The following is a 27,182-nucleotide window of genomic DNA, read 5'->3' as shown; positions in this document are numbered from 1 at the left end:
ACAGCCTTTTTGGTGGCTATAACTTCTGCCAGGGGGGGAGCAAATTGCATGCTCTATCACCCAGGCCTCCTTACCTGACTATCTTCCCTGATAAGTTGGTGCTTCGCACTAGAACGTCTTTCTTGCAGAAAGTAGTAAAACCATTTCACGTGGGGCAATCTGTCACCTTGCCCACTTTCTATGCTCCTCCGCACCTCTCCAAAGAGGAGGAGGGACTACACTATCTGGACTCAAAAGAGTGTGGTTTTTCTACCTTGACTGTACTGAAGAGTTGCAGGCGGACAACCAACTCTTCGTGGGATACGTTGGATCAAAGAAAGGGTCTCGTGATGGGTCGTTCTCTGCATCAAACTTTGTAATGCTCTGGTCAAGAAACAGCCTCCTCATTCCACCAGAGCTAAGGCTGCAACGAGTGCGTTGCAACGTGGTGTTCCAGTCCTTGACATTTTTCAGGCATCACTGCACACATTCACTGTGCACTACTGCGAGGACAGTCAAGTCCGCATGGACGGCCTTTTTGGCCGTTCTGTCCTGCAGGACTTCCTGGTCTAAACTTGTCAACAGTCCCTCCTCCGTGATGGTATTGCTTAGGTATCTATCCTAAGGTAAGGAATCTACGGCTAGATGCCTCTATCAAATGGACAAGCTATTTACCTTTGGTTACACCTTATCTGGTAGAGACATGATCTAGCTGCAGATTTTTTACCAACCTACCCATTCTCTCTATACTCCAGGCAGGATTTTAAGTCTTATGTTCCCTTCAAAGCCCTTCATGCTCCAGTGGGATCTGAACTTAGTTTTGAACTTCATGATGTGCTTACTCTTATGAGTTCTAGCATATTTATCCTCAGCACCAGTTAACCTTAAAAAAAAGCCTTTCTAGTGGCCATTACATTGGCCAGGAGGGTTCATAAACTGCAAGCACTTTCTGTGCATCCCCCTACACAACTTTTTTCCCAGACAAACTGGTATTAAGAACACATGCCTCTTTCCTGCCTAAAGTGGTAACACCTTTTCACTAAGGCCATTCCATCACATTGCCTATCTTCTTTGCTCCACCTCACTCTTCCAAAGAGTAGGAGAGATTCTACGACCTGGCCCCAAAAATAGCATTGTGGTTCTACATTGATTGTACCAGAGAGTTCTGGGTAGATGATCTACTCTTCATTGTGTTTCTCGGGGCTTAAGAAAAGAGAGGCTGTGCAGAAACGGATCATGTCATGATGCGTAGTGCTCTTCATTAAAATATGCTATGCACTTGTCAAAAAGCAGCCCAGTAAGGGCTTGCAGGCTTGTTCCTCCAGAGCCAAAGCTATGAACACTGTATTAGCTTGAAGAGTCCTTGTCCTGGACATCTGTGAGGCTGCAACGTAGGCGTCCTTCCAACAGATTTACAAAGCACTACTGCCTGGAAAGTCAGGTGTGTCGTTACGGGCATTTTGCCCTTTCAACCCTCCAGAACTTCCTGGTATAAATCGGTTCACAGACCCACCTATAAAGAGGGATTTCTCCATATTGAGTAGCCCTAATGAGGTATCTAGTGTCTGCATACTGTTACGTCAGTAACCTTTGTGGCTATGCACTTCTGGTGTGGAAAGTTCATGAAAAACAAGCGATGTCAGAGTGCTGGGCTGGCACCGATATAGACACCATGCAAATCAATTATGACACGGATGCCGACCCGAAAGATGCCACCTGCCGGCGTGCAGAGGTAGTGATCGAAAAGTTTAACAATGCAGTCTGATGCCAGGGAAATATTCTAAGGTATGGAATCAGCGGCTAGATAGTGTCTCTATCAGATAAGGCATTACCAAAGGTAGGTATCGTGTTCATCCAAGCCAATAAAAACATTGGAAAAACTGTGAAATCTGATATTTTGTTACCTTATTAGGCCTTAACCAAATAGAGCAAACTTTAGGAAATCACTTAAAAAATATTTTATAGCTTTCTAAAACATATCTAAATGAATATCAAAACAGAGGAGTAATTGCCATGGAACAAAGCAGTAGTGTGGATTTTTAAAGGCAGGCCTATCGGCTTTCACAATTCTTTTTAGCTTCTTTCAATGCACCTTCCCTGCCATCCCCGTAATGTTGGCTGATTAGTCCCTGATACACTAAAGAAAGAAAAGGAGTCCTCTTAGTATTATTGGGATTTAACTCCTGAAAATGCTCTATGGATCATTAGGACTTAGCACTTATATATGTCCCTGTGTGTGAAAAGGAGGCTGTACCCCAACACGAGTAATCTCCTTATGTGTCTTCAATTTCGGAGCTCTTGTGATTTGAAGACTGCTCTATCAGTTGAAAGAAGCTGTGGTGAAGAAAGCCACATTTTCTCCTTCACAGTTAATAGAGACAGTCTCACAATACCACATCTTCTGGCATTTAAAATTGGATTGTCAAGACATAGTTTTTAAAGTTGCTGTACCTCTTTCTTGTCTGATTGGCTCTACAAGTCTCGATTAGCACTAACAAATGCTGGTGTTTCAGTGTAACACTGTTTTACTCTCTAGTATGCCAACTCTCATACCTTCCATCAATTAGATGTTTTTTACCTTAGCGACTAAAACACAGTGAAGACCAGTTGCTCCTAACACTTTCTCTTAATGAAGATCGATTAGATTCCTGTGTTGTGTTGTAATGTCAGCACACTCATATAAGTTAGGGCCAAAATGTCTTTAATATTATTACCTGATTCTCCATATTTAGGTACTGATTGTAAAATTATTCCTTGATCATTTGAACTTTTTTGTAAATCACACCTTTGTCTGTACACATTTGGGTGTTCGTTTGAACACAGCACAGCACAATTGTATCTACTGGCCTCGTGTTTGTCGAATGATTAACGTTGTGATAGTTAATAATTTCTCTGTGTTTAATAACATTCAGATGACAATTCTGATTGAGCTATGTATTATGAAATGTAAATGGAATACTGTTTTGAGTCTGCCTTGAACGCTTTGGATTAATGAGTGATAGCACTAAATTGATTTTGTTATATATATATTTTTTTATAAAATCCTACATAACCATTGTTCTGTGTGCAGCTGTGATGGACAAGACCTCCTCCACAAGATCTTCCTGTGATTGCTTAGGTCATTGACTGGCCAAGGCTACATTGAGGCAATAAGGTGCAACTGTCTAGAGCACCACCATCATAGGGGCATTACGTGTCCCCAAGAAACTATAGATAGGGCATTTTGCCTGTGTGGTAGATGGGGTATCACAATGTCACTTTTCCTACAGTAACAACACCTTAAGCATCTGCCCTATACATTGTTGAGACTCTAAAGATGCAGGTACTAAATCATTTTTTATTGAAAAATATATCTTTGCCTTGATGGTAGAGGTGTGATTTCACTACCTTGGTTGAAGGCTGCCTGGTATCCTCATCATGAGACATACACTCGAGGTGTATTTTGTTGCCTGATTCATTTACATTAATATCCTCATTTGTTTACAGTTTGCAAAAATGTTGTCTGAAATCATGGATTATGAACATATTTTCCCTACTCTAGTGGTTTCTGTGGATTCTGTATAATGATTCACCAATACTCAACAATAATTAAGATAGCATATTATTTTGCCCTGTTTACTGAAGGATGTGTTTGTTTTTCTCTAGTCTGAAAAAGACTCCTCTTGCACAGATCCATACTACTGCCTCTCTGACTTTGTGGCCCCAAAGAACTCTGGTGTTGTTGACTACATCGGCCTGTTCGCTGTTGCTTGCTTTGGAGTAGACGACCTGAGCAAAGATTATGAGAACCAGTTTGATGACTACAGCAGCATCATGGTGAAAGCATTGGGAGACCGATTAGCAGAGGTACGGGAGAAGAGCTAGATTTTCATTGTGGAAATACCTTTTCCCTCTTGTTTTGTATCACATCGATATGCTGAGGCCGTTTTCATTGGATTACTGTGAAATATTTGCCAGTCCAAATATGTTTTTATTGCTTTGCGTTGTACCTATTTAATAGTACACACACCAATTGCAACAGGCTGATATTGTCCTGTGGAAGGACAGATTGGGTAGGTCTATTTTTGTGTGTAAATCTCAAGTTCTGTTTTTGATGTTACACAGAGCCCAAAAGAATTCCAGTTATTCACTTTTTACCCATCAATAACTTTCTTATGTATGGCCCTGTAAATCATTTGCCACTACTTTCAACTGCTACACAGGTGCAGAGGAGTAATTAATAGGAGCGCTATACATAATATGGTCCCTCCTCCCTGTCCCAAATGTAAAAAAAAAGAAACCTGCTTCCCACCCCAATAGCTGTCTCTGCCTTACTTTCCGTCCTCCCCATAAGCTGGGTAGGCTGCCCTAAATGCTGTTCTGATTGGCTCCTAGAGAGGTCAGTGAGAGCAGCCTGAAATTTCTCTGACACATCAGCGGTGGGTAACAAGTTCTGATCCCCACTGTTCCTATGTCATAGCAGTGAATTATTGGATTTAGAATCCATGTAGTCACACTAATGCCTCTCCATTTATAATATTTTATTACCTTTAGTTCACAATATGTGACATTTCGAATTGTATCATTTCTGATAGATATTTCTATTCACAGATTCCTCGCCTTTATGATATTCCCCAGGTGCAAGATTGGATCCTGAGGTTATCCCAGCAGCAATGCCACATAGGCTAGGGAGCATACAGGCGCCAACCCTGTGTGCGGATGTCAATTTTTTTCTTTTTATGCATTGGAATACGGAGCTGTGCTCCATTTTTGCCAGTTGGAAACTCCTTGTAAAATATTTCCCAGTATGCAAGGTAATGATGACCCCCACCGAAGACTATAGGGTTCAAGCTCTAATGTGACTGCCGGAAATAGATGTCGGTAACAGACCTGCATGGGGTATTCTTCTGGTGTTTGGGCTCAGGCATGATTCCAAGTTGCATGAAGAGTGTGCCTAATACATCCAAAGTCAATCTGGGATTGTGACGCAAAGCTGTATGACTCTGAACACCATAAGAAGTTACAGACCTCACGTAAGTCCCACTCAAAGTCCAGTGTGCGGACTTGTTCCTGCTGTCGAGGTCGCTTCCAGTCCTCTTCGTAGTCAAGGTCATCTTGTAAGTCGACATCGAAGTCCAGATAGAAGTATTACAAGTTGAAGAAGAACTTGACTCTCAATCCCACCAACCTGTATCCAAAGAGAAGTCAGAAGAGCGTCAATGTATCAATCATACTCACTACTGATAGTGTAGTGGATTTCTCAAACGGTCCTGTTGCACACTGATTTTTTTGGGCTATTAGTTATGCTGCAGCAGTTCAATGTCTTAAAGGAGTCCATGTTGTGTATTTTTGGCCTTCTTTTGGCTCCTCGGGCATGCCTTCTAGCACCAAGCATCCCCAGGGATCTCCAGCCGGATTACCACCAACTTAATCTTCCTGGCACCATCTGTGCCTTTTGAACCCACTTCTGGTTCCGCACTTTCTCCAGGGCGGACTTCCATTCCAACTCAAAGATCTGCACTGGTTCTTTTTCTACCGACGGTGGCCCTGACTAGGTTGGTGCCGGTGCTTAAGCCTCTGCTGACTGGGGTGTCTGACCTTGTGCCGAATTTATTTTGACCTCTACTAAGGTCACGTCTTGACTCCACTTCAAAGCACCATGTTCATGTAAACTGTGATTTAGAGCAACACTTTCTATTTCGCAATGCCTTCCCCAGAGGCTTCACCTCTTTTTTGTCTTATTTTCTGATTAGCTTGACAGTGGGGGTGATTTACCCCCACACTATGATGATGATGAGGTATTTCGCTGTTTTTAACTGTATGGGGTAATAGACATCATTCGCACTTAAGCAATTGGGATTTGCATTGGTTTTTCGATATGTAACCCGAAGGAATAAATTTGAGGATCTGAAAGAAACACGTTAGTTATAGATTCCTTACCTTAGAATTACCCCCAGGCGTCAGACTGGATTCAGAAATTTTTTTAGTCAGCAGTACCTCTGCGCGTCGGAAGGTGGCATCGGTCGGCTCCACGTTCGTCGTCATAGTCGCCGGGATGATGTCGCGGCAGCTTCTTAGACAATGCCCTCGCGCGCAGACGGAAGTTCTTTCTTTTTCCGCACCAGCCAGCGCAAATACGGGAAGGACGGTACCTCAGTCATTTTTTTACTAAGTTTTTCTCGACTTTTGTTGACGTCTTGTTTCGAGTCTCCGACTCCGAACAGGTGCACGAGGGATGCCCGATTTCAAAGCCTACGGTTCCTGTAACTGACTGATGTTGGTGACGGATCCGTACCACGTGTGCCTCTTTTGCCTGGAGCGCGACCATGACCTCAAGTCGTGTTCCGACTGTCAGTTGTTGACGCCGAAAGGCTTTGCGGTAGCTGTCCCAAAAGCTGCTTGAATGATGGCAGTCGGCTCCCCGCCGTTCGAGGTCCCGGTCCAGAGGGAGGTCGAGCGACCGGTCGCAGAGCCGCCATCAGTCCGGCTCAAAGTCATCGAAGTCTTCGCACTCGGGTCGGGTAAGTCAAAGCATAAGAAGAAGTCGAAGAAGCATCGTCGCTCTTCGCCTTCTTCTCGAATGTCGGCGAACTCAACGAGTCGCGCAGGTGGTGCCACTCCTGCGGCTCCACACGTGGAGCCTGATGGGTCGACTCCGAGCTTCCATCCCTTTTCGGGACCGGAGCGACACCCCCTCCTCCCCCCAGCTTTGTATGTTCTACGAGGTGACCCATGCCATCTTTGGGCGGACCAACTCCGCTGGCGCGCCTTCAGGCCCCGCGGCATCGGTTAGGGGGCCTAGGTCTTTACTGCCGGCGGCTCTGTCCCCGGCGCCGCAGGCCGCCCTTAGATCCAGGCCTGGATCGGGATCGGCACTGGTTGACCTTATTATGCCTCCACAAGGCCCTGGAGACGACCGGCATCAACCCCAGCCTCCTTCCTGGCATGGACACAGTGCCGGACCGGCATCGATCATCGCCGGATCTGGCGCCGGGTGGGATTTTCGTACCCCTGTTCACTTCTGAGGCCCCTTTCGAATCACAGTGGCAACCAGAGGAAGATGAGGAGGACTGGGAGGGGCCAGGTGACCCCTTAACTGACCAGCTTGGTTCTGAACAGGACTGGAGGGAGGAACTGGGGGAAGCCAGTGGTCTTGACACTTCACCCGACATTGGCATTTTGTCTCCTCCTACCGTGGCTAAGGAGGAGGGAGCGTCATACGCTGTGGTGTTGAGTAGGGCGGCCGAGGCTCTCAATCTTGAGCTTCCTACGGTGGCGGTCAGGACTAACCTCCTGATTGAGGTGCTTCAACCAGTGACAAGCTCTTCGGAGCCCCTGCTTCCGTTTAATGAGGCCCTCACTGACATACTTTTGGGCACCTGGTCCAGGCCCATCACGCGGGCTCCAGTGGACAGGATGATCGCCCGACGCCACGGCCTGGCTCTAGACAACCCCACTTTCCTCTCCCAACACTCCACCCCGGAGAGCTTGGTGGTCCAAGCCTCCACCTCCAAGAGTGTCTTCTCTACCGCTCCACCAGAAAGGGAATCCAAGAAGCTGGACCATCTTGGGAAGAAAACGTTCTCTTCCGCCAGCTTAGGGCTGCGGTCCGTACACACTGCATGCCTCTTGGGCCGTTATTCGCACTCCGTGTGGGATACAGTGGCGCAAGTGCTGCCTCAGTGTCTGGAGGAGTCCCCCACAGTGCTCTCCCATGCAGATGCAGCAAAGTTTACGATCGGTTGTGGGCTGGACACCGCTGACTCTCGAGCAGGACTATTTCAACGTCATTAGCGCTTTGTCGCTAAGCCTGGATGAGGTCCACTGGATTTTCAGGGGCTGTCCAGAACACCTTGATATACATGCCCCTTGATGGCTGTCGCCTCTTTGGCGACAAAGCAGACCACGCCCTAGCTCGCTTCAAGGACTCACAGGCTACACCCAAGTCCTTGGGCCCCTCCTCCCATCTGATTCAGCCTGCTTTTCGCCCCTTTCGTGGCTACGGAAGGGGTGTCCTGCTACGTACCACCTAGGGCCACAGGCCGCAGCAACTTACCCAGCCTTCACGCGGCCAGGGACGTGGGAACCAGTGTCGTGGTTCCGGGGGCCAGCGGGCGGGCCAGTCCACCAACCCCCCTCTGCAGCAGCCTCCAAACCCTCCTAGTCCGACCTTTCAGGCCCATCAAATGCCAGTGGGCAGCAGGATTCACCATCACCTCCACCACTGGCACACCATCACTTCAGACAGGTGGGTTTTGCAGATAGTACGAAGGGGCTACTCCCTCCCCTTCGAGACTACCCTTCCTTCCATGCTACCTCCTTACCACGATATGTCGGAGGATCATCTGGCACTTCTCCAGCAGGAAATTACGGCTCTCTTGGCCAAGGGAGCCATCGAGCACGTTCCTGTCCCAGAAGTAGGTTGTGGTTGCTACTCCCACTACTTTCTGGTTCCCAAGTAGGACAAGGGCCTTCATCCTATCTTGGATCTCAGGGACGTCAATCGCTTCCTCCGAAAGGAGAAGTTTAAAAGGTTGACGCTTGCTCAGGTCTTGTCTGACCTCGACCCGCAAGACTGGATGATAGCATTGGATTTGCAGGATGCCTATTTTCACATTCCTGTCCTGCCAGCCCACCGGTGTTACCTACGGTTCACGACAGGACACAAGCATTTTCCGTTTACCGTGCTCCCCTTTTGCCTTACCAGCTCCCCTCGGGTGTTCACATTAGTAATGGCGGTGGTCATAGCTTATCTGCGCAGATCAGGGGTTCCAGTCTTCCCCTATCTCTACGACTGGCTGTTGAAGGCGGGCTCACCTCAGGCAGTCGTCTCCCAACTCCAGACTGCGGCCGACCTCCTGCATCTGATGGGGGTCATCAATGTGCCAAAGTCGCACCTGATTCCCTCTCAGAAACGCCTCTTCATCAGAGCGGTTCTGGACACGGCACGGTTTCGCGTCTCTCCTCCCAAACAACGAGTCCGGGACATTCGGGCTATGATTCCGTTGTTTCAGCCTCTATCCCAGATTTCGGTGAGAATGACCCTGAGGCTGCTGCGCCTCACGGCCTCCTGCATGCTGCTAGTAGATCATGCCAGATGGCATATGCGGGCTCTGCAGTAGGATCTGAAATTCCAGTGGGCGCAGCATCAGGGCAATCTTTCCGATGTTGTCCAGATCTTGGAGGGGACTGCGAGTCAGTTGCAGTGGTGGCTAATGAACCAAGATTGGGTCAGCGGCAGATCCCTCTCCCTTCCCCAAACAGAGTTCATGTGGTGACTGATGCATCACAACTGGAATGGGGCGGCCACATGGGAGAGGCGGAGATCAGGGGTCTCTGGGCTCCGGCAGACTCTGGGCTCCACATCAACCTTCTGGAGCTCCGGGTGATTCATCTTGCACTCTAGGTATTCCATCCTTCTGTCAAAGGAAGAGTAGTGCAGGTGTTCACGGACAACACCACCGCCATGTGGTACTGTTACAAACAGGGTGGAGTGGGTTCGTGGACCCTATGTCAAGAGGCTCTTCGCTTTTGGACAAGGCTGAAACATCAGGGCTTAACCCTGGTGGTTCAACACTTGTGGGTTCCCTGAATGCCAAGGCAGACTAACTCAGCCGACGGTGCATGATGGATCACAGATGGCGTCTACACTGAGAGGTGGTGCAAGGTCTCTTTCAGCAGTTGGGAGATCCTTGGTTAGATCTGTTTACTACTGAAGAGAACGCGTAATGTCAGTAGTTCTGGGCGTTGGAGTTTCCCAGGTGGCACTCGCTCGCTTTTAGTCACGAGTGGAATTGCTGTCTCTTGTACGCCTTTCCACCTGTATCACTTGTACCCAAAGTGCTAAAGAAGATCAAGCGCGACCGGGCCCAAGTAATTCTTGTTGGTTCGGACTGGGCGCGAAGAGTCTGGTACCCCGAGCTCTTGATCATAGCCATTGATCCTCTGATCAGACTGCCTCTTCGGGAGGATGTCGCAGCCTCAGGGGATTGTTCTCCACCCTAACCTGACCAGTCTGCACCTCCTTGCGTGGAGATTGAGCAGTGACAATTGACCATTTTCGACCTTCCTCCCGAAGTCTGTAATGTCATCTTGGCATCCAGACGTCCCTCCACTAAAACAGTTTACGCCTATAGATGGAACAAAGTTTTGGCATGGTGCACATCAAAGGCGGTGGATCCCCTTTCTGCCCCTCTTTCAGAGGTTCTCCTCTTCATTCTTTTTTTTGGTCCAGCAGGGCTATGCTCTGGGCACTCCTAAAGGCTATCTTTTGGCCATTTCAGCCTTTCTTCGCCTTCCTGAGCTGCCTTCTCTTTTCAAGTCCCCTATCGTTAACAGATTTCTGAAGGGCATTACTCATCTCTTTTCTCCTCCTTTCGTAATGCCTCAGTGGGACTTGAATCTTGTCCTCACTTATCTTATGTGTGCTCCCTTTGAGCCATTACATACTTTTCCTCTTGCACGCAGGGGGAGTGAACTTCAGGGTCTTTCTCCCAAACATCCCTTTCTTACTGTCCATCCGGACAAAGTGCTCCTTTGTACTGGGCCTTCTTTTCTGCCCAAACTGGTTACTTCTTTCCACATAGGCCAGACTATCATGTTGCCCACCTTCTTCCCGCCTCAGCACCCTTCCAAAGAGGAGGAGAGCATCAACCGTCTGGACCCAAAATGTATGCTGTCCTTCTACCTTGACCGCACTAAAGAATTATGGGTGGCTGATCAACTCTTCGTGGGTTATATGGATGCCAAGCAAGGGCTGGCAGTGCACAAACGTACCATCTCTTGATGGGTTGTCTTATGCATTAAGATCTGTTATTTGGCAAAAAAAGAACCTCTGGTAGGACTGCGTGCCCACTCTACCAGGGCAACGGCAGTCACTACTGTTTTGGGACGTGGAGTTCCGTTAGTTGACATCTGTCAGGCAGCCACATGGGAATCAATGCACACGTTCACAAAATATTACTGCCTGGACAGCCAAGTCCGGAGAGACAGCTTTTTTGGCCGTTCTGTTCTCCAGGTCTTCTTGGTGTGATCTTAGTTCGCAGACCCACCACTGGGGTTGGCATTGCTGGGGTATCTATTTTAAGGTAAGGAATCTATAACTATGGTCTCTTTCAGATGAACAAGTTATTTACCTTCGGTAACGATGCATCTGTAAGAGACATATGTACTTCTAGATTCCTTACCGTTCCACCCATCCTCCCCGTTCTGCAAATTGACTTCTAGTGTTTGGGACCTTTCAGGGCCCTAGTTATGTGCACAAGTGGTGAGTGTCTTGGAGGGCTCTGCGCTTCTGGCTTGGAAAGTCGGGTCAGAACTGACGTCAGTGTGCAGCAGCGGCATCTAAGTAGACACCGCGACATCACCCGGCGCTGACGACAGACCCCACCTACAGGCGTGGAGGTGTACTGCTATGAAAAACTTTATCTAGATCCATTCTGAGGCCTGGGGGTAACTACATCTGTCTCTTACAGATACATCATTACCGAAGGTATGTAACTTGTTCATATGGCTTAGATTATGCAATAGTTGTGAACAGTACTCTCTCTGAGAAAGATTAGGACTTTGATATTCCAGACACTGCAGCTCCGAACTGGGCCCTTGAAGGCCCAGGGCTGTTTGTTTCATATCCTCTCTTTCCTTAGGGATACAACATGGCATTTTCTAGTAGACAGACCTACAAACTGGTAAACACATGAAGTTCAGGTAAGAATGTGGGTTGAAAATACTTAAACCTTCACTATGGTAATAGCTATGATGCTTCAAGATTAGGCATTCTAACAAACATGCACTGAATAAAATATGTTGTCTGGTTTCATAATATTTACCTTCTGTGCCTACACTCTTGCTATGATTTTATAAATTTGTGCAATTATTTTGTTTAATTTATTATGCACTAATATGAACTTGTAATAAAGCCTTAAAAAATAATCGTGTTGATTTCTTGTGTGTGTGCTGTTGTGGCGAAAGGTTGCCAGAGCTCACAACAAGAATAAATAGCCCGTCAGTCTCTGTTTTTTTTACGTGGCCAATACGTATTATCGCCAGGTTTGTTGCAAGAGACGTGTTGGCCTTAACTTGTTGTTCTTTAAGCTCAGATTTGGTTACTTGGGCCATTCCTGTGCTTGCTAAAGGGACACTAATCACTCACTAGGTTGTGTTTACTCTAAGCTTGTAAAAATAGAAAAACTGTTAACAAAAATAAAATTTCCTAAGATGATAACCGAAGTGACAAACACAGAGGCAATATTTACTGGGAAGAGAACTGGATGCAACCTCCCTCCCTCCTTCCCCCTCTAAAAAAAAAAGCAATTTCCTGCTCTTTCTGTACACCAGCATATTAAAAACGGATTTATGAAGACCCATTTCTAACAACATGATTCCTCAAGTGGACATTTTATTTCCAGACATCTTTCTGCAAATGTTACAAGAGAGCAGGGAAACCGCCCTAGTAGAAACCATAGACACCCTAGCTTTAAGCCTTCTTTAAAGGGTTCCACCCACTTGGCCGGACACACATTAACAGTGGTTACGTCAGAGAGGATCTCCTATTTGTCTTAGGAAAATGCCTTCAAACATCATTGGTTCTCCTGTACCCCTTTACAATGTGCAATAAAGTACATTCTAACATCAAACTATGGATAGTAAAAAGTGTACTGAAATCGCATGAACTCTTTTGATCTGGATTGATTTATTTCTATACAACCTGAGTTGGGGATTTAACCCCTTCCATGCTCATGACGAGCTCAGCTCGTCATGCAGTACACTGGTCGTGTGCGTATGACGAGCTGACCTTGTCATGAACAATGGGTTTTTATATTGATCAGCACAGGAGGGGAAAAGTCATAGCACCCAAGGTGTTAAACAGGTATTCTGTTGAATCCACCAGCTGGAAAGTATCTGGCACCTTGATTTCCAATCTGGCACCTTGCTTCCCACTCCTGTTTCACGCTTACCGCTGTCCTGTGCTTTTGTCTCAGTTCACCTATGGAACCTGGATCTTCACCCAGACTCCCTGTATGTTTACCCTAAGCTTCCGACCTGATGTTTACTTGAATCCTCATCCTTTCAGAACTATGCCAATAAGACGTCTCTAAGGTAGTTGGACTGCCTTATTGCTACAGTCCTTTTGGACTGTTCAGACATGAAAGTATGGAGTACCGTTGATTTTACTTTAACTTTGCCTGCATATTTTACTACATCTGGATCCTGAGACACAAACCAGATTTATGTGAAAAATTTGTGCAAGAAGCTGGGTTCTTTTTGCAGTACTCTCCCACTTTGTGCCTGGTATTTGATGCAACTCTGACTGACACGTACTGGGTTCCTGCTAACCAGGTCCCTAGTGGTCATGTGATGTTTTGTTAAAAAATATGTGCGACACCACATTGTTTCTTGGTGCTATGGACAAGAGAGCCCTGCTGCTAAGTGATTCATTCATAAACCTGCCGAAATAGCCAGGTCTTTAACAGTTTACTACATTGGGGGTATGATGTTGTCAATCTGATGTCTAAAGGAAGAGAGTTCTAGAATTGAGGGGCCGAGACCGCAAATCTAAGTCCTTCCAGTTTCCTCCGTTTAAAAGATGGAATAGCTAAGAAATTCAAATGGGAGGACCTAAGATCTAGAGTGGAGATATATCTCTGGACTCGAGTAGAAACAAAAGCTGGCCAGCTACCATGGAGCGCTTTAAAGGTAAGGCATCCCAACTTGAATGCACTGCGTTCGACAACCGGGAGCCAATGTAAAATTTTCATAAGAGGGGTGGCATGCTGCCATCTTGGCTGGCAATAGATTAATCGAGCCACCTGGTTTTTTACCAGTTGCAGTCTTTTTGATTGACATGCCGGAATGCCAGAATAATACGAGTTAGCGTAGTCGAGGTGGGAAATGACTAAGGCTAAAACTACTTGGGTAAGAGCTTCAGGAGCAAGGAATCTGCTGATCTTCCAGAGCTGAAACAGGTAGAGACCTCCGCCCCAATCTGAGATTTCATGGACAGGTCGCAGTCAATAGAAATGCCAAGGCTTTTAGTTGATTGGGGTGGTTGGGGAAGGTTTCCCACCTCAATCAACCACAAATTTGAATTCCAGGAGTTTGAGGGCCCTCCAGTTGAGATCAGTTCAGTTTTATCTGGGTTCAATTTCAAGTAGTTACTGTTCATCCAGCTACTTATGTCGCATGGTAGATTGGATGTTAGTGACAGAGGTAGCAGACTTGTCTATATCAAAGATCAGTTGAAGATTGTCAGCATAGTTGCAAGTGCATGCCTTCCTTTCGCCAAAGGATTGATTTGGAGGATACAGGTACAAATTGAAAAGGTCCAGTGACAGGGAAGATCCCTGTGGTACCCCACATGACAATTTGACTTTAGAGGCAGAGAATTGGGTGAGGTGAACAGCTTGAGTGCGGTCATCAAGAAAAGACTATAGCAACTTAAGGGCCAGGCCCTGTATCCGTGCGTTACTGGCATGGTCCATCAGGAGTTCATGGTCGACTGTGTCGAATGCAGCGGAGAGGTCGAGTAACACCAGGGCCTGCGTAATGCCCTTGTCTGCCCCTTTCCTTAGTTCGTCTAGAACAGTCAAGATAACTGCCTCTGTAAAATGAAAGGGTCGAAAGCCCGCCTGATGAGGGTCAAGAAAAGGCAACTGTTTGTTTAAGAAACAGAGGCAGTTTGCAACGTGGGCTTCCAAAACCTTGGCTAATAAGGGGAGTAGGGAGATAGGGTGATAATATGTAAGGGCTAGAGGGTCTGCCCTTAGTTTATTCGTGATGGGGACTATTTCTGCTTCTTTAAATGCTTTGGAGACCACCCCCTTCATGAGGGAGTTGTTCAGTAGTGAAAGAGTAGGGTCGGGACAAGTGAGAAAAGCTTCCCTTAAGATGTGTGGGGGGCAGCAGTCCACTGGAGACCCAAATCTGACCTTCATTAGAAGGTTAAAAAAAACTTCTCTGCTGATGGTAGAAAACTGCTCCAGGGAATGAGAGTTCTTGAGCGTGGTTGGGCTATATGGGGGGGCAGGGGGGAGTTAGCAGGGATACTGGTCTTGATAGTAATGACTTTTTCCATGACGAAAGTGTCTAGTGAGCCACATAAGCTTGAGTAGGGGCTGGTTTCACTGTGACTCTGTCTGGATTGGATAACTCAGCAACAATTGCAAATATTTCTTTAGATTTATTTGTGGAACTCAATATTTTTTTAGAAAACTAGGTTGACTAGGTTTGTAAAATAGCCCTTTTATATTGCTTGAGTTGGATTTGATATATATATTTTTTTGTGGAGAGTATTTCTATCTCCACTCAGGTTCAGCGTGGCGTAGGACAGGTTTTTTGAGTTTGAAATCTTCTGAAAATCAGCGATGGGCGTCTAGCTGTATTGACTGACCTAAAGGGGGCATGACTATCACTGGCAGCCACTAAATAAGATTTAATTCTTTCTTCATGTCTGTTGATCGAGGACTGTTCAGACGGGGTCATAGTTACTAGCAAATTGCAGAAAGCATTAGATTTGGGCGGCTCCAATTCCTCACCATGAGCCTTGCCTTAGCTTGAGGTTTGGCTAATGATAGATTAGTGAGAGAAGATTTTATTAAATAATGATCAAACCGGGTACAAGGGGAGACCGTCAGATTGGATGCCATGAGTTTGGACGTCCAGACTTGGTCAAGGGTGTGGCCTTTAATGTGGGTGGATGCTGTCACGTGTTGAACACAATTCACTACATTGAGAAAGTCAGTCAGCTCCGATGAGCTTGTACCACCCATCTCGTTGTTAGCCAAATAATTGAGATCCCCAATTAGTAGAACTTTGCCAGGGTTAACCACCAAATGGGATATTTTTTCACCCAACTGTTGGGGAAAACGCGGCATAATATAAGGGGGTCTGTAGATAGTACACAAATCAGGGGAGTGTAAGGGTAGTCATGTCTAATGATGAGACTGTCAGTTGGGTCATGTAGGGTGCGTAGTCACCCCAAGGGTCAGTAGCCCATTGGCTACTACCCTACACTCCCCTAACACCCCTAAATTAAGCATTTTGGGGAGCCCTGGCACAAGAAAGCAGATCAAACCTGAAGAAAGAAGACGGACAAGAAGAGTCCCACAGCAAGAACAGAAGACCCCGCATCTGACTTGACACCAACCCTGCCAGCCTGCTGAATTTGCCTGTTGCACAAGAAGTAGACTTGTCCTGCAGCTGCTGAGTCCCCAAAGGCCGGGAGTCTTACCAGCCTTCTCCCATGAACCAAAACCTCCTGAGGGACATTGGAACTGTCCCCTGGTTCTTCAGGCAGCCAAGGAAAGACCAAGAGAACTCTAGCCCCGTCGAAACTGGACTCCGCCAAGCACAAGGACATGAGCCCTCCATCCCATGTTAAACTCGGCCAATGGTGTCATCGTGGTCCCCAAGCCCTCAAGGTACCAAGTCCACTGTGGAGTGACTTCTCATGGCCTCCCCAACATCACCTACAGCCTCTTTTGGCAGGCCCTCTCAACCGTGAGTGTTTCCGGATGGAGAAACCTGACACCCAAAGACTATTTACACCCAGATGCCCTGTCCCAAGGAGAAGAGGTGTCCCGACATCCCCCAACATTGCAAGAACTAAAGCCACCTGTTGGTTTCATATAGTCCCCTCCTGCAGCCTCTTTTTTTACCTTGGATAACATTGGCACCTGCTGATGTTTGGCACCTCTTCCCCTGGCTGCACTAGTGCCGTTTGTGGTGTTCTGCTGGTGCTGCCTTGGACTTTGCACAGCACTCACCTTAACTCCTGTAGAAGGGTCCTGTGAGTCACTGACAAGAACCGATAAACCGCATATGATTTTCCTCCGATAGGTTAACATTGCAGAACTCGAAAATTGTACTGTTGACTTTTTAAACTGAAGAATATTTCCATTCAAAAATGTACTTACTGAACAATTTTCTTCTGATGCCTAAACATATATAAAGATACTAGCTATTTTTCATAAATTGTTGTGGATCATTTATTGACCATTGTGTGTATTTTAAGATGTCTTGGATTCCCCTGTTTTAAGCCTAAGGCTGCTCGACCACACTACACTCTAACAGAGCGTTTTGGGATTGCAATAGCAAGCCCCTGTCCACTCATAAAGGAACCCCTGGACTCTTTACAGGGTATATCAGATTTTTGATATATCACATAAAGAGCCAGCTTCCTACATTTTGTGAGAAATGTCATGCATTCAGTATCTGAAAGAGACACGTTAGTATTAGATTCCTTACCTTAGAATATCCCCAGGCGTCAGACTGGATCCGGAAACTTTTGCGTAGCAGTACCCTTGCGCGTCGGTAGGCGTCGTCTGCGGCTCCGCGTCCATCGTCGGCGTCATGTGCGCCGTGATGACGTCGTCGGAGTACTTAGACGCCGCCTCCGCGTGCTGACGTCAGTTCTTCTTTTTTCCGCGCCAGCAAGCGCAGATCTGGAAAAAGCAGTAGCCCATAGTCAATTTTTGACTAACTTTTTGGATCATTTTTTGATCATTTCTCGAAGTCTACGACTCCGATCGGTGCCGTAGGGATGCCTGGCTTTAAACACTGCGAAGATTGCGACCGCACGATGTCGGTCACGGATCCTCACCACCTGTGTCTAACTTGTCTAGGCATCGACCACGACGACAAGGCCTGCTCCGACTGCCGGGCCCTCTCTTCGAAAGCCAGGCGGGAGCGGTCCCGCAGGCGACTCGAACTCCGGCAGTCGGTCACGCGCCGCGAGAGGTCTCGGTCCCACGGGAGGTCGAGGGACAGGTCGCGGGCTCGGAGCCACCACAGTTCCGAGAGTAGGCCGCACTCCTCCGGGTCGAAGTCGTCGTCAGGTAAGAAGCACAAGAAGTCCAAGAGGCGTCATCGCTCTTCGGACTCCCGCCGACACTCGCGCGATGTGGCCGGGGGTTCGGGTGACACCACCCACGCGGCTCCGTCGGAGTCACGGGCGCCGCGTCCAGCTCCACACCCTACGGTCCCTGGGCTAGACGCGACGCCGAAGGAGATCGAGCGCTTCCTCATGGCCATGAGGAAACTCTCTCCTCCGACGGGCTCTTCGGCGCCTTCGGGCCCAGTGGACCCGTCTGGGGCCTCTAGCGGGTCGGGGGCTTCGGCCCCGACGCCGCAGGCCCCCCCAATCCCGATGTCGCCGGTGCCTTCGGGCCCGGCGCCGCAGGGTCCAGCGGTCCCGGCGCCACCGGCGCCTTCGGGCCCGGCGCCGCGGGACCACCCTAGACCTTCTTCTGGATCTGGATCGTCGCCGGTGGACCTTACGACCTCCCCGGCGTCGGACCATCAGGTGTCGCCTCCGGCGCCGTCCTCGGGCGGCGCCGTCCCCGATACCCCCTTTGTTCCTGTTCCGACGTTGGGACGGCCCCGATGGGCGCCGCTCCAGACGTCGTTTGGAGAGTTTCACTTCTATGAACAGGCCCCATTGGTTGAAAACCCTGAGTATCAGGAGATGGGTGATGATGGGGATTGGGAGGGGTCTGAGGACCCTCTGACCCGAGAGTGTCAGTCTCATGAGGACTGGGCAGGGGACCTTGGGGATGCCAGTGGCCTGGACACCTCTCCAGACACTGGTTTTGTCTCCCCTCCTTCCGTGGCTTCGGAGGAGGGGGCAACCTACAGTATGGTGTTGATGAGGGCTGCCAAGGCCTGGGGCCTTGAGCTCCCCGTCGCGGCCGTGAGGACTAACCTCCTCACTGAGGTCCTTAAACCGCAGTCAAGCTCGGCCGAGCCTCTGCTGCCCTTTAATGAGGCCTTGACCGACGTTCTTCTGGGCACTTGGTCCAAGCCCACTACGGGTTCGCCCGTAGATAAGAACGTGGCCAGACGCCACCGCCCAGCCCCGGGCGACCCATGTTTGCTGTCCACCCATCCCACCCCGAGAACCTGGTCATCCAGGCCTCCAATTCCCAGACCGCATTCCCGTCGGCGCTGCCGGACAGGGAATCCAAGAGGTACGAGCAGTACGGTAAAAAGATCTTCTCGTCCCTTAGTCTGGGTCTGCGGTCTTCCAATACCGCATGCCTCTTGGGCCGCTACACCCACTCTCTGTGGGATACGGTTGCGGAAGTGCTGCCAGAGTGTCCGTCGGAGGTACGGGCCAAACTCGGCCAAGCCCTTGTGGAGGGCCGGGATGCAGCCAAATATTCTATCCGGTGTGGGCTGGATACCACCGACTCGCTAGGTAGAGCGATGGCAACGACGGTGGCGGTCAGACGCCACGCCTGGTTGAGGTCCGCCAACTTTTCGGCCGATGTCCAAAACACTCTGATGGACATGCCGTTTGATGGCCATCGCCTCTTTGGCGACAAGGCAGACCATGCGCTTGAGCGCTTTAAGGACTCCAGGGCTACGGCCAAGTCCTTGGGCCTCTCGGCCCCGCGCCAGCAATCGGCTGCCTTTCACTCCTTTCGTGGCCACGGAAGGGGTGTACCCACTCGTGCTGCCAGCCACGCTCCGCAAGGTAATACCCAACGCGGTGGCGGCCGTGGGAACCGCCGTCCCGGCGGTCGGGGTCGACGGCGAGGCGTCCGCCTCAAAATCCTCCTAGTCCGTGCTTTCAGGCCCATGTGACGCCAGTGGGGGGCAGGGTTCGCCATCACCACCTCCACTGGCGCACTGTCACTTCGGACAGGTGGGTGCTGTAAATCGTCCGAAGGGGCTACTCCCTCCCCTTGGAGGCGACTCCTCCAGCCATGCCGCCGTAGAACCACCGTGTATCGGGGGATCATTTGCGACTTCTGCAGGAGGAAGTTACGGCCCTCTTGGCCGAGGGGGCCATCGAGCCCAGAAGTAGGATGTGGTTGCTACTCCCACTACTTTCTGGTACCCAAGAAGGGCAAGGGGGGCCTACGCCCTATCTTGGACCTAAGGAACGTCAACGGCTTCCTCCGGAAGGAGAAGTTCAAAATGCTGACACTGGCTCAGGTCCTAGCTGCCCTGGACCCAGGAGACTGGATGGTAGCGTTGGACTTGCAGGACGCTTATTTCCACATCCCCGTCCTGCCGGCGCTACCTGCGGTTCACGGTTGGGCACGAGCACTTTCAGTTTACCGTGCTCCCCTTCGGCCTTACCAGCGCCCCACGTGTGTTCACAAAGGTGATGGCGATGGTCGCAGCTCATCTGCGCAGGTTCGGGGTTTCAGTCTTCCCCTACCTCGACGACTGGTTGTTGAAGGCGGGCTCACCCCAGACAGTCGTCAGCCACCTCCAGACTACGGCAGATCTCCTGCACAGGCTGGGGTTCTCCATCAATGTGCCGAAGTCACAACTGTGCCCCTCTCAGAAGCTCCTTTTCATCTGAGCGGTTCTCGACTCAGCGCGGTTTCGGGTTTATTCACCCGAACAGCGGGTCCGGGATATTCAGGCTCTAATTCCCATCTTTCAGCCGTTATACCGGCTCTCGGTCAGGTTGACGCTGCGGCTTCTGGGGCTGATGGCCTCCTGCATCCTACTGGTGCATCACGCCAGGTGGCGGATGCGGGCTCTGCAGTGGGACCTGAAGTTTCAGTGGGCCCAGCATCAGGGCAACCTGTCCGACCACGTCCTGATTTTGGAGGGCACTGCGAGACAGCTGCAGTGGTGGCTCACGGACCGCGATTGAGTCAGCGGCAGATCCCTCTCCCTTCCCCAACCGGAGCACATAGTTGTGACGGACGCGTCCCTCCAGGGATGGAGTGGCCACATGGGAGAGGCGGAGATCAGAGGCCTCTGGTCTCCGGCGGAGGCCCGGCTCCACATCAACCTGTTGGAGTTACGGGCGATTCGTCTAGCGCTGAAGGCATTCCTCCCCTCTGTCAGGGGGAGTGTAGTGCAGGTGTTCACGGACAACACCACCGCCATGTGCTACTGCAACAAACAGGGCGGGGTGGGGTCGTGGACCCTTTGCCAGGAGGCTCTGCGCCTCGGGCAATGGCTGGAACGCCAGGGCGTGACCCTGGTGGCTCAACACCTGGCAGGTTCTCTGAACGCCAGGGCGGACGAGCTCAGCCGTCGGTGCATGATGGATCACGAATGGCGTCTGAACTCGGACGTGGCGCAAGGCCTCTTTCAGAGATGGGGAGAGCCTTGGTTAGATCTATTCGCCACCGAAGAGAACGCGCAATGTCATCAGTTCTGCGCGTTGGAATTTCCAAGGCGGCACTCGCTCGGAGACGCTTTTCATCGCGAGTGGAGTTGCGGACTGTTGTACGCCTTTCCGCCTATACTACTTCTGCCCAGAGTGCTGAAGAAGATCAAGCGCGACCGGGCCCAAGTCGTCCTTGTGGCTCCGGACTGGGCACGAATGTACTGGTATCCAGAGCTACTCAGTATGTCAGTCGATCCCCCGGTTCGGCTGCCTCTTCAGGAGGACCTTCTGTCGCAGCAGCAGGGGGCGGTCCTCCACCCGAACCTGTCCAGTCTCCACCTCCATACTTGGAGATTGAGCGGCGACAGTTGAGGCCATTTGACTTGCCTCCTGAAGTCTGTAACGTCATTCTGGCAGCCAGGCGTCCCTCCACAAAGTCGGTATACGCCTGCAGGTGGAACAGATTTGTGGCATGGTGCACAGCAAAGGCTGTGGATCCTCTTGCTGCCCCTCTCTCTGAGGTTCTTCTCTTCCTTCTTTCTCTTGCCCAGCAGGGCTCTGCTCTGGGCACTATCAAGGGCTACCTTTCTGCCCTTTCATCCTTTCTGAGGCTGCCTGATCAACCTTCTTTGTTCAAGTCCCCTATTGTAAGTAGATTTCTAAAAGGCATTACACACACATTCCCTCCTGTTCCGTTTGTGATGCCTCAGTGGGACTTGAACCTGGTTCTTACGTTTCTGATGTGCGCTCCTTTTGAGCTACTTCACAACTGTCCTCTCCGCCTTCTTACTCTGAAGACAGCATTCCTGGTTGCCATCACCTCTGCCAGGAGAGTGAGTGAGCTCCAGGCTCTTTCTTGTACTCCACCTTTCCTTTCTGTCCATCCGGACAAAGTGGTGTTGCGTACTAAGCCATCTTTCCTGCCCAAGGTGGTCACGGCCTTCCACATCGGGCAGTCTATCACCTTGCCAACCTTCTTCCCGCCACCGCATCCCTCTAAAGAGGAAGAGCGGCTCCACCGACTGGACCCAAAACGTGCGCTCTCATTTTACTTGGATCGCACACACCAGTTCCGGGTGGATGACCAACTCTTTGTTGGTTACGTGGGCGCTAAGAAGGGGAAAGCGGTGCACAAGAGGACCATATCCCGGTGGATCATCTTGTGTATCCAGGCATGCTACTCCTTGGCTAGGAAGGAGCCCCCTCTTGGCTTACGGGCTCACTCCACCCGAGCCACGGCGACTACAACTGCCCTGGGCCGGGAAGTGCCCTTACAAGACATCTGTCAGGCAGCCACGTGGGCCTCGCTGCACACGTTTGCAAGACACTACTGCCTCGACAGCCAAGTCCGGAGGGATGGCTTCTTTGGCCGTTCTGTCCTCCAGGACTTTCTGGTGTGATTATTGGTTCGCAGACCCACCACCGGGGTTGGTATTGCTGGGGTATCTATTCTAAGGTAAGGAATCTAATACTAACGTGTCTCTTTCAGATGCACAAGTTACTACTTGTGTAACGATATATCTGTAAGAGACATTAGTTAGTATTAGATTCCTTGCCGACCCACCCATCCTCCCCGTTCTGCGAACCGATATCTAGGGTTAGGGTTACCCCCTTTCAGGGCCCTAGTTTCAATGGCACCAGTGTTGGTTTTTAACATGGCTCTGCGTTTCTGGCGCGGAAAAGCTGTGTCTAAGAACTGACGTCAGCACGCGGAGGCGGCGTCTAAGTACTCCGACGACGTCATCACGGCGCCCACGACGCCGACGACGGACGCGGAGCCGCAGACGACGCCTACCGATGCGCAAGGGTACTGCTACGCAAAAGTTTCCGGATCCAGTCTGACGCCTGGGGATATTCTAAGGTAAGGAATCTAATACTCTTATAATATATCTTACAGATATATCGTTACACAAGTAGTAACTTGTGCGACGGGTTTACTTTCAGAAGGATCATGGTTTCATTAATCCAAAAGCAGGGTTTCTCAGTCCCTATGTTTATGTCCACACTTCTTTTTGTTTATCTTCTTTTTATGACCATTAGGTTAACATATGGCAACATTACTAATCCAATTGAAGATAGAAAAAATTATTCCAAATAAACAAGGACCAATTTATGTTTTCTTATACACCTGCCCTTTCCCTTCTAACACTATGCAATTTCCAAGGTAAAAACTGTATGAGGCACTGTGACGTTGGTGGCATTGAGAGAACTCACTTTTTTGTCTGTTATTAAACATTTACCAGACAGGTTATGCCCGGAAATTACATCTTCCGGTGGGTTTCACCTATGCCACTTCCTGGTGGACTCCATAGCCTTAACTCCTTGGTGGGTGGATAGCTTGGGGCCTTAATTAGAAAGATACTCTGTCACAAACTTGCCAAAAGTTCCATCTGCTGTATTTCAAGTGAATTGTAGCCTATACTACTTGTAATATGGATGTTGGGATATCTGTCACATGTTGGCAGAGTATCCCATTGCCAAAGGCTAAATAAGGTCCTTAGTCTTCATATGCCTCTTCTGTGTAATTTTAATCGATACATATTCCCTGCTGTGAGCCTAATTTCAAAAGGCCAGTTCTGTGATCTTTACTTTTGCTGCATAAACAATAAACCCACACTTTACTTCTGATGTAAAAGCATAAGTGTTATTTTATAAGCACAGGCCCTTGGTAATAACATTAGTCTTTCTCCTAAGAAAAGACCCTCATGGCTTGTTTAAAAGCCCTTTTGTCTGGTCACTACAACATTCTTTTACAGCAAAACATGATGACTGGATGGTTTCCCTACTTCTGTTACAAAAGGGAAATTCACCCAAGTTTACCATGAGTATCCATCTGCTGGGAGGTAATAGCATGCACCAGTGCCTGTGTATATTTAGATTTGTGAAAGACATCTTACATCCTAGGATCATTTTGAAAATGAGCTTCTTTATAGTTATTGATGGAAATCAATCGAATGTTGAGTCTGATTTTGAATCCTACTGTTTCTCTCTTCTACCTTTAAAAAACGATTTTGTGGTTATGGCTTCTTGTCGAGGTGTGTGGCGGAAACTCTCCTTTTGCACGCTTCTAAGACAAAATAATACCTTCACTCTGTGTCCTCCTCCGGACACAGAACTGGATCTCCTTGCTTCCATAACAAACCTGTAAAATAATTGTTCTTCTCTTTAACAAAGCTCAAGTCTACGTTGTGCACCATGGCACCTGTGTGTTTGCAGCTGTTTTCTCACCATTCTGCTGATATGATAAAACAACATGTATCAAAATTAGGAGTACAGTGCTCTTCAGTGTCAAGTCAGACTTGTTCTTTGACTAATTAGTGATCATATACCATTTGTTTGCATTCAGTCCCTCGTCATGCCATTTCCTCATGGGTATTTCCTCATAGGCTGCAGTTTCATTGTAGACCATCTAATCGTTTGCCAGCTCATTACAAGTCATAAAATGAAAATAAGAGTAAAGGGTTATGGCTACAAAGATAAAAAGTTAACAGAAAGGGGTTACGGATAAAAGTATAAGTAAGGGGTTACGAGTAAGTGGTAGTGGTTGAATGGTATTGATAATGATTTGAGGCTAGGTTCTAAACATAGGTGGTCAAGGGTAAGGGATTGAAAGTAATGGATTGGGATAAAGGGCTAGGGGAAACGTGGGCAAGGGCTCAGGGTAAGAGGTGAATGGGATGGAGATAGCGATTAAGGATATTGATATTGGTAAAGGGCTGGGGGTAGGGGCTTATGGGTAAGGAGAATAGGACATGGTGGTAAGGGGCTACGGTAAAGAAGCAAGACGTTAAGGGGTGAAGTGTAAACGGGTACTGGTAAGGGATAAAGCGAAGGGGAAGAGCTTAAGAGCAAGGCATTAAGGGTAAGGGGTGAGGGCAGTGGGATAATGGTGTATGAATAGAAAGTAAGGGGCGGGGGTAAAGGGTAAGTGAATAACTGTTAATGAAAGGGAGTGAGAGGCTAAGGGTAACTGGTTAGGGGATGAGTTAAGAGTAAAGGAATATGAGAAAGAGCCACGGGTGAGGTAAAGGTTAAGAGAGTAAGGGGTTCAATAGATTGAGGATAAGGGGTTAAAGGTAAAGAGTGAAGGTGTATCCGCAGAGTTAAAGGGTAGGAATAGGAGTTAAGGATTAGAGGACTGGGTTATAGATGAAGGCATGTGAATAAGGGTAAGAGGTTAAGGTAGGTAAGCAATGGGTTAGGGATAATAAGTTAAGTGAAATGGGCAAAGTTTTTACGGGTAATGGTTTATGGGCAAGGTGGTCAAGATTACAGAGTAAGGGGTTAAAGTCAAGGTCTTAAAGGTAAAGCGTTAAGGTAGTAATGGTAAGGAATTATGGTAGGGAGTTAAGGGTAAGGGTTTAAGGTGGTTTAGGGATATACATAGTTAGGTTTAGGGGATTTGGCAAAGGAAATATGATTTAAAAAATAAGATAACCACATTAGTTATTTAGAAATAAAGGGTAAGGATAAAGTCACATAGTAAATATACAGATGCTGGGATGGTGATGATTAAAGAGTAAAAATGAGCTTACCTAATGAAAGGGGAAGAAATGGTAAACAAGGAAAAAGCTATGAGGTGATTGCAGAAAAACAAGTAGGTGAAGAAAGGGTTTGTATTTCTCTGTTGTTTATTTTCTACCACAATACAGTGAAATAAATGCAAATAAATGGTATGCTCCCACAAGTTATAATTTAAGTAGAGAGCCGCTGCATTTTACCGACCTCAAGGCCGCCGGTTGGAGACCACACAGGAGGAGAAGAGGTACCCCTCAGGTTGGGTTTTTGTTTACCTCCAAGATGGGTGTTATTGCTGTTTGTACTCTGCTTTCTGAATGGACCCTAGAACCAGATGACAGGGAAGTTGAACAATTAGGATGCACTGTTTACCCCTATCGAGCCTTATATGATTACTTATGAATAATTGGAATTCTCTCTTATCAGTCCTAGATCACTAGATTCCCCTGCTTGTTGAATTTGGTGAATTAAATAATACAGAGTGTCAGGTCCTGAAGGATGTGGCGTAAATTATTTGTGTTCCACTGAAACATGCGTTGACCAGATTTCCAAAAATAGCCAGTACATGTCGCAATGGAAGGCTAAAGAAGAATGGTTCCTTTGCTGTCTGTTACAGATTTTTTGTTCTATGAATTTTTCAAATCTTTGTGTATATCGGGTTCATGGGAGTGGTGTATGAGTGATGTATACTGATTGATGAGTGGGGCCAATCCTATGTCCTATGGTGAGTGGCGGCAATCCTATTGCACATTGTATTGTGATTTTGTATTTATTGTTGTATTGTTTGTGTATCTATGTGTGAGTTTTAAGCATTGTATTTATGAGAAAGTCCATGTTATAATGAAAATAAGAAAAAATGTCAAAATAAATCATGCAAAATAAAATAAATAGGGTCTTTCCAAAGGGGATTAAGTCCACTGATGAATGTAGATAGGTTAAGCAGGAAGTGTCTTTATTGAGTACTGTTTTTATTATGCAGACTTTTAGCAAAAAACCTCAAGTGTATTAACAGCCACCCACAATTAATTGCTTGGCGTATGTTTGCTTTTATGTCAAAGGCATTTGCAGAGGAGCTCCACGAAAGGGTTCGAAAAGAGTTCTGGAGTTACTGCAGCAGTGAACAGCTGGATGTTGCTGAACTTCGCAAGATCCGCTACGAGGGCATTCGACCTGCGCCAGGCTACCCAAGCCAGCCTGACCACACAGAAAAACTGACTATGTGGAAATTGGCAAACATTGAAGAGAAAACTGGTAATATGTCTGTCACTGACAGGCCAACTATGATTGCTTATTTTTCATTGATTGCTAGTACTTATTGCCAATTGGTCCCATGTCATGAGACTCGCCGTGAGGCATTTCTAGATTTTTAGCCTAAAGAACCCTTGAATTCTGATACTTATATTTAGGTTTTCTCATTGTACTTTTGGACCTTTATGTCCCGATTTAATTGCTGCCGTTGGCTGTAACAAGTACTTAATTTGAGCCAGTATTTACAGGTAGGGCCCACAGGCACTCTTTTTGGAGACTGGCACTTCGTTTTCCTCAACGAACTTTGATACAGAGCAACACAGAGAAAAAACACAAAAAGGGTAAAGGAGGAAGAGAAAGACAGAATATTAGTTACAAA

At 48.1% G+C, this 27,182-nt stretch overlaps 1 protein-coding gene across 1 annotated transcript in view; it reads left to right on the top strand.

The window, feature by feature from the left end:
• MTR (5-methyltetrahydrofolate-homocysteine methyltransferase) overlaps positions 1–27,182 on the top strand; it is a 454,402-nt gene that overhangs the window by 378,177 nt on the left and 49,043 nt on the right. The window contains exons 30-31 of the mRNA XM_078648574.1: positions 3,625–3,825; positions 26,614–26,806. Of these exons, the coding sequence (XP_078504700.1) occupies positions 3,625–3,825; positions 26,614–26,806 (394 nt within the window). The remainder of the gene's footprint in view (positions 1–3,624; positions 3,826–26,613; positions 26,807–27,182) is intronic.

This window comes from Lissotriton helveticus, chromosome 6 (assembly GCF_964261635.1).
Source record: "Lissotriton helveticus chromosome 6, aLisHel1.1, whole genome shotgun sequence".
Classification (NCBI taxonomy): Eukaryota; Metazoa; Chordata; class Amphibia; order Caudata; family Salamandridae; genus Lissotriton; species Lissotriton helveticus.
Note: the sequence above shows the minus strand (reverse complement) of the source record. Positions and strands in the feature narration are given on the sequence as shown.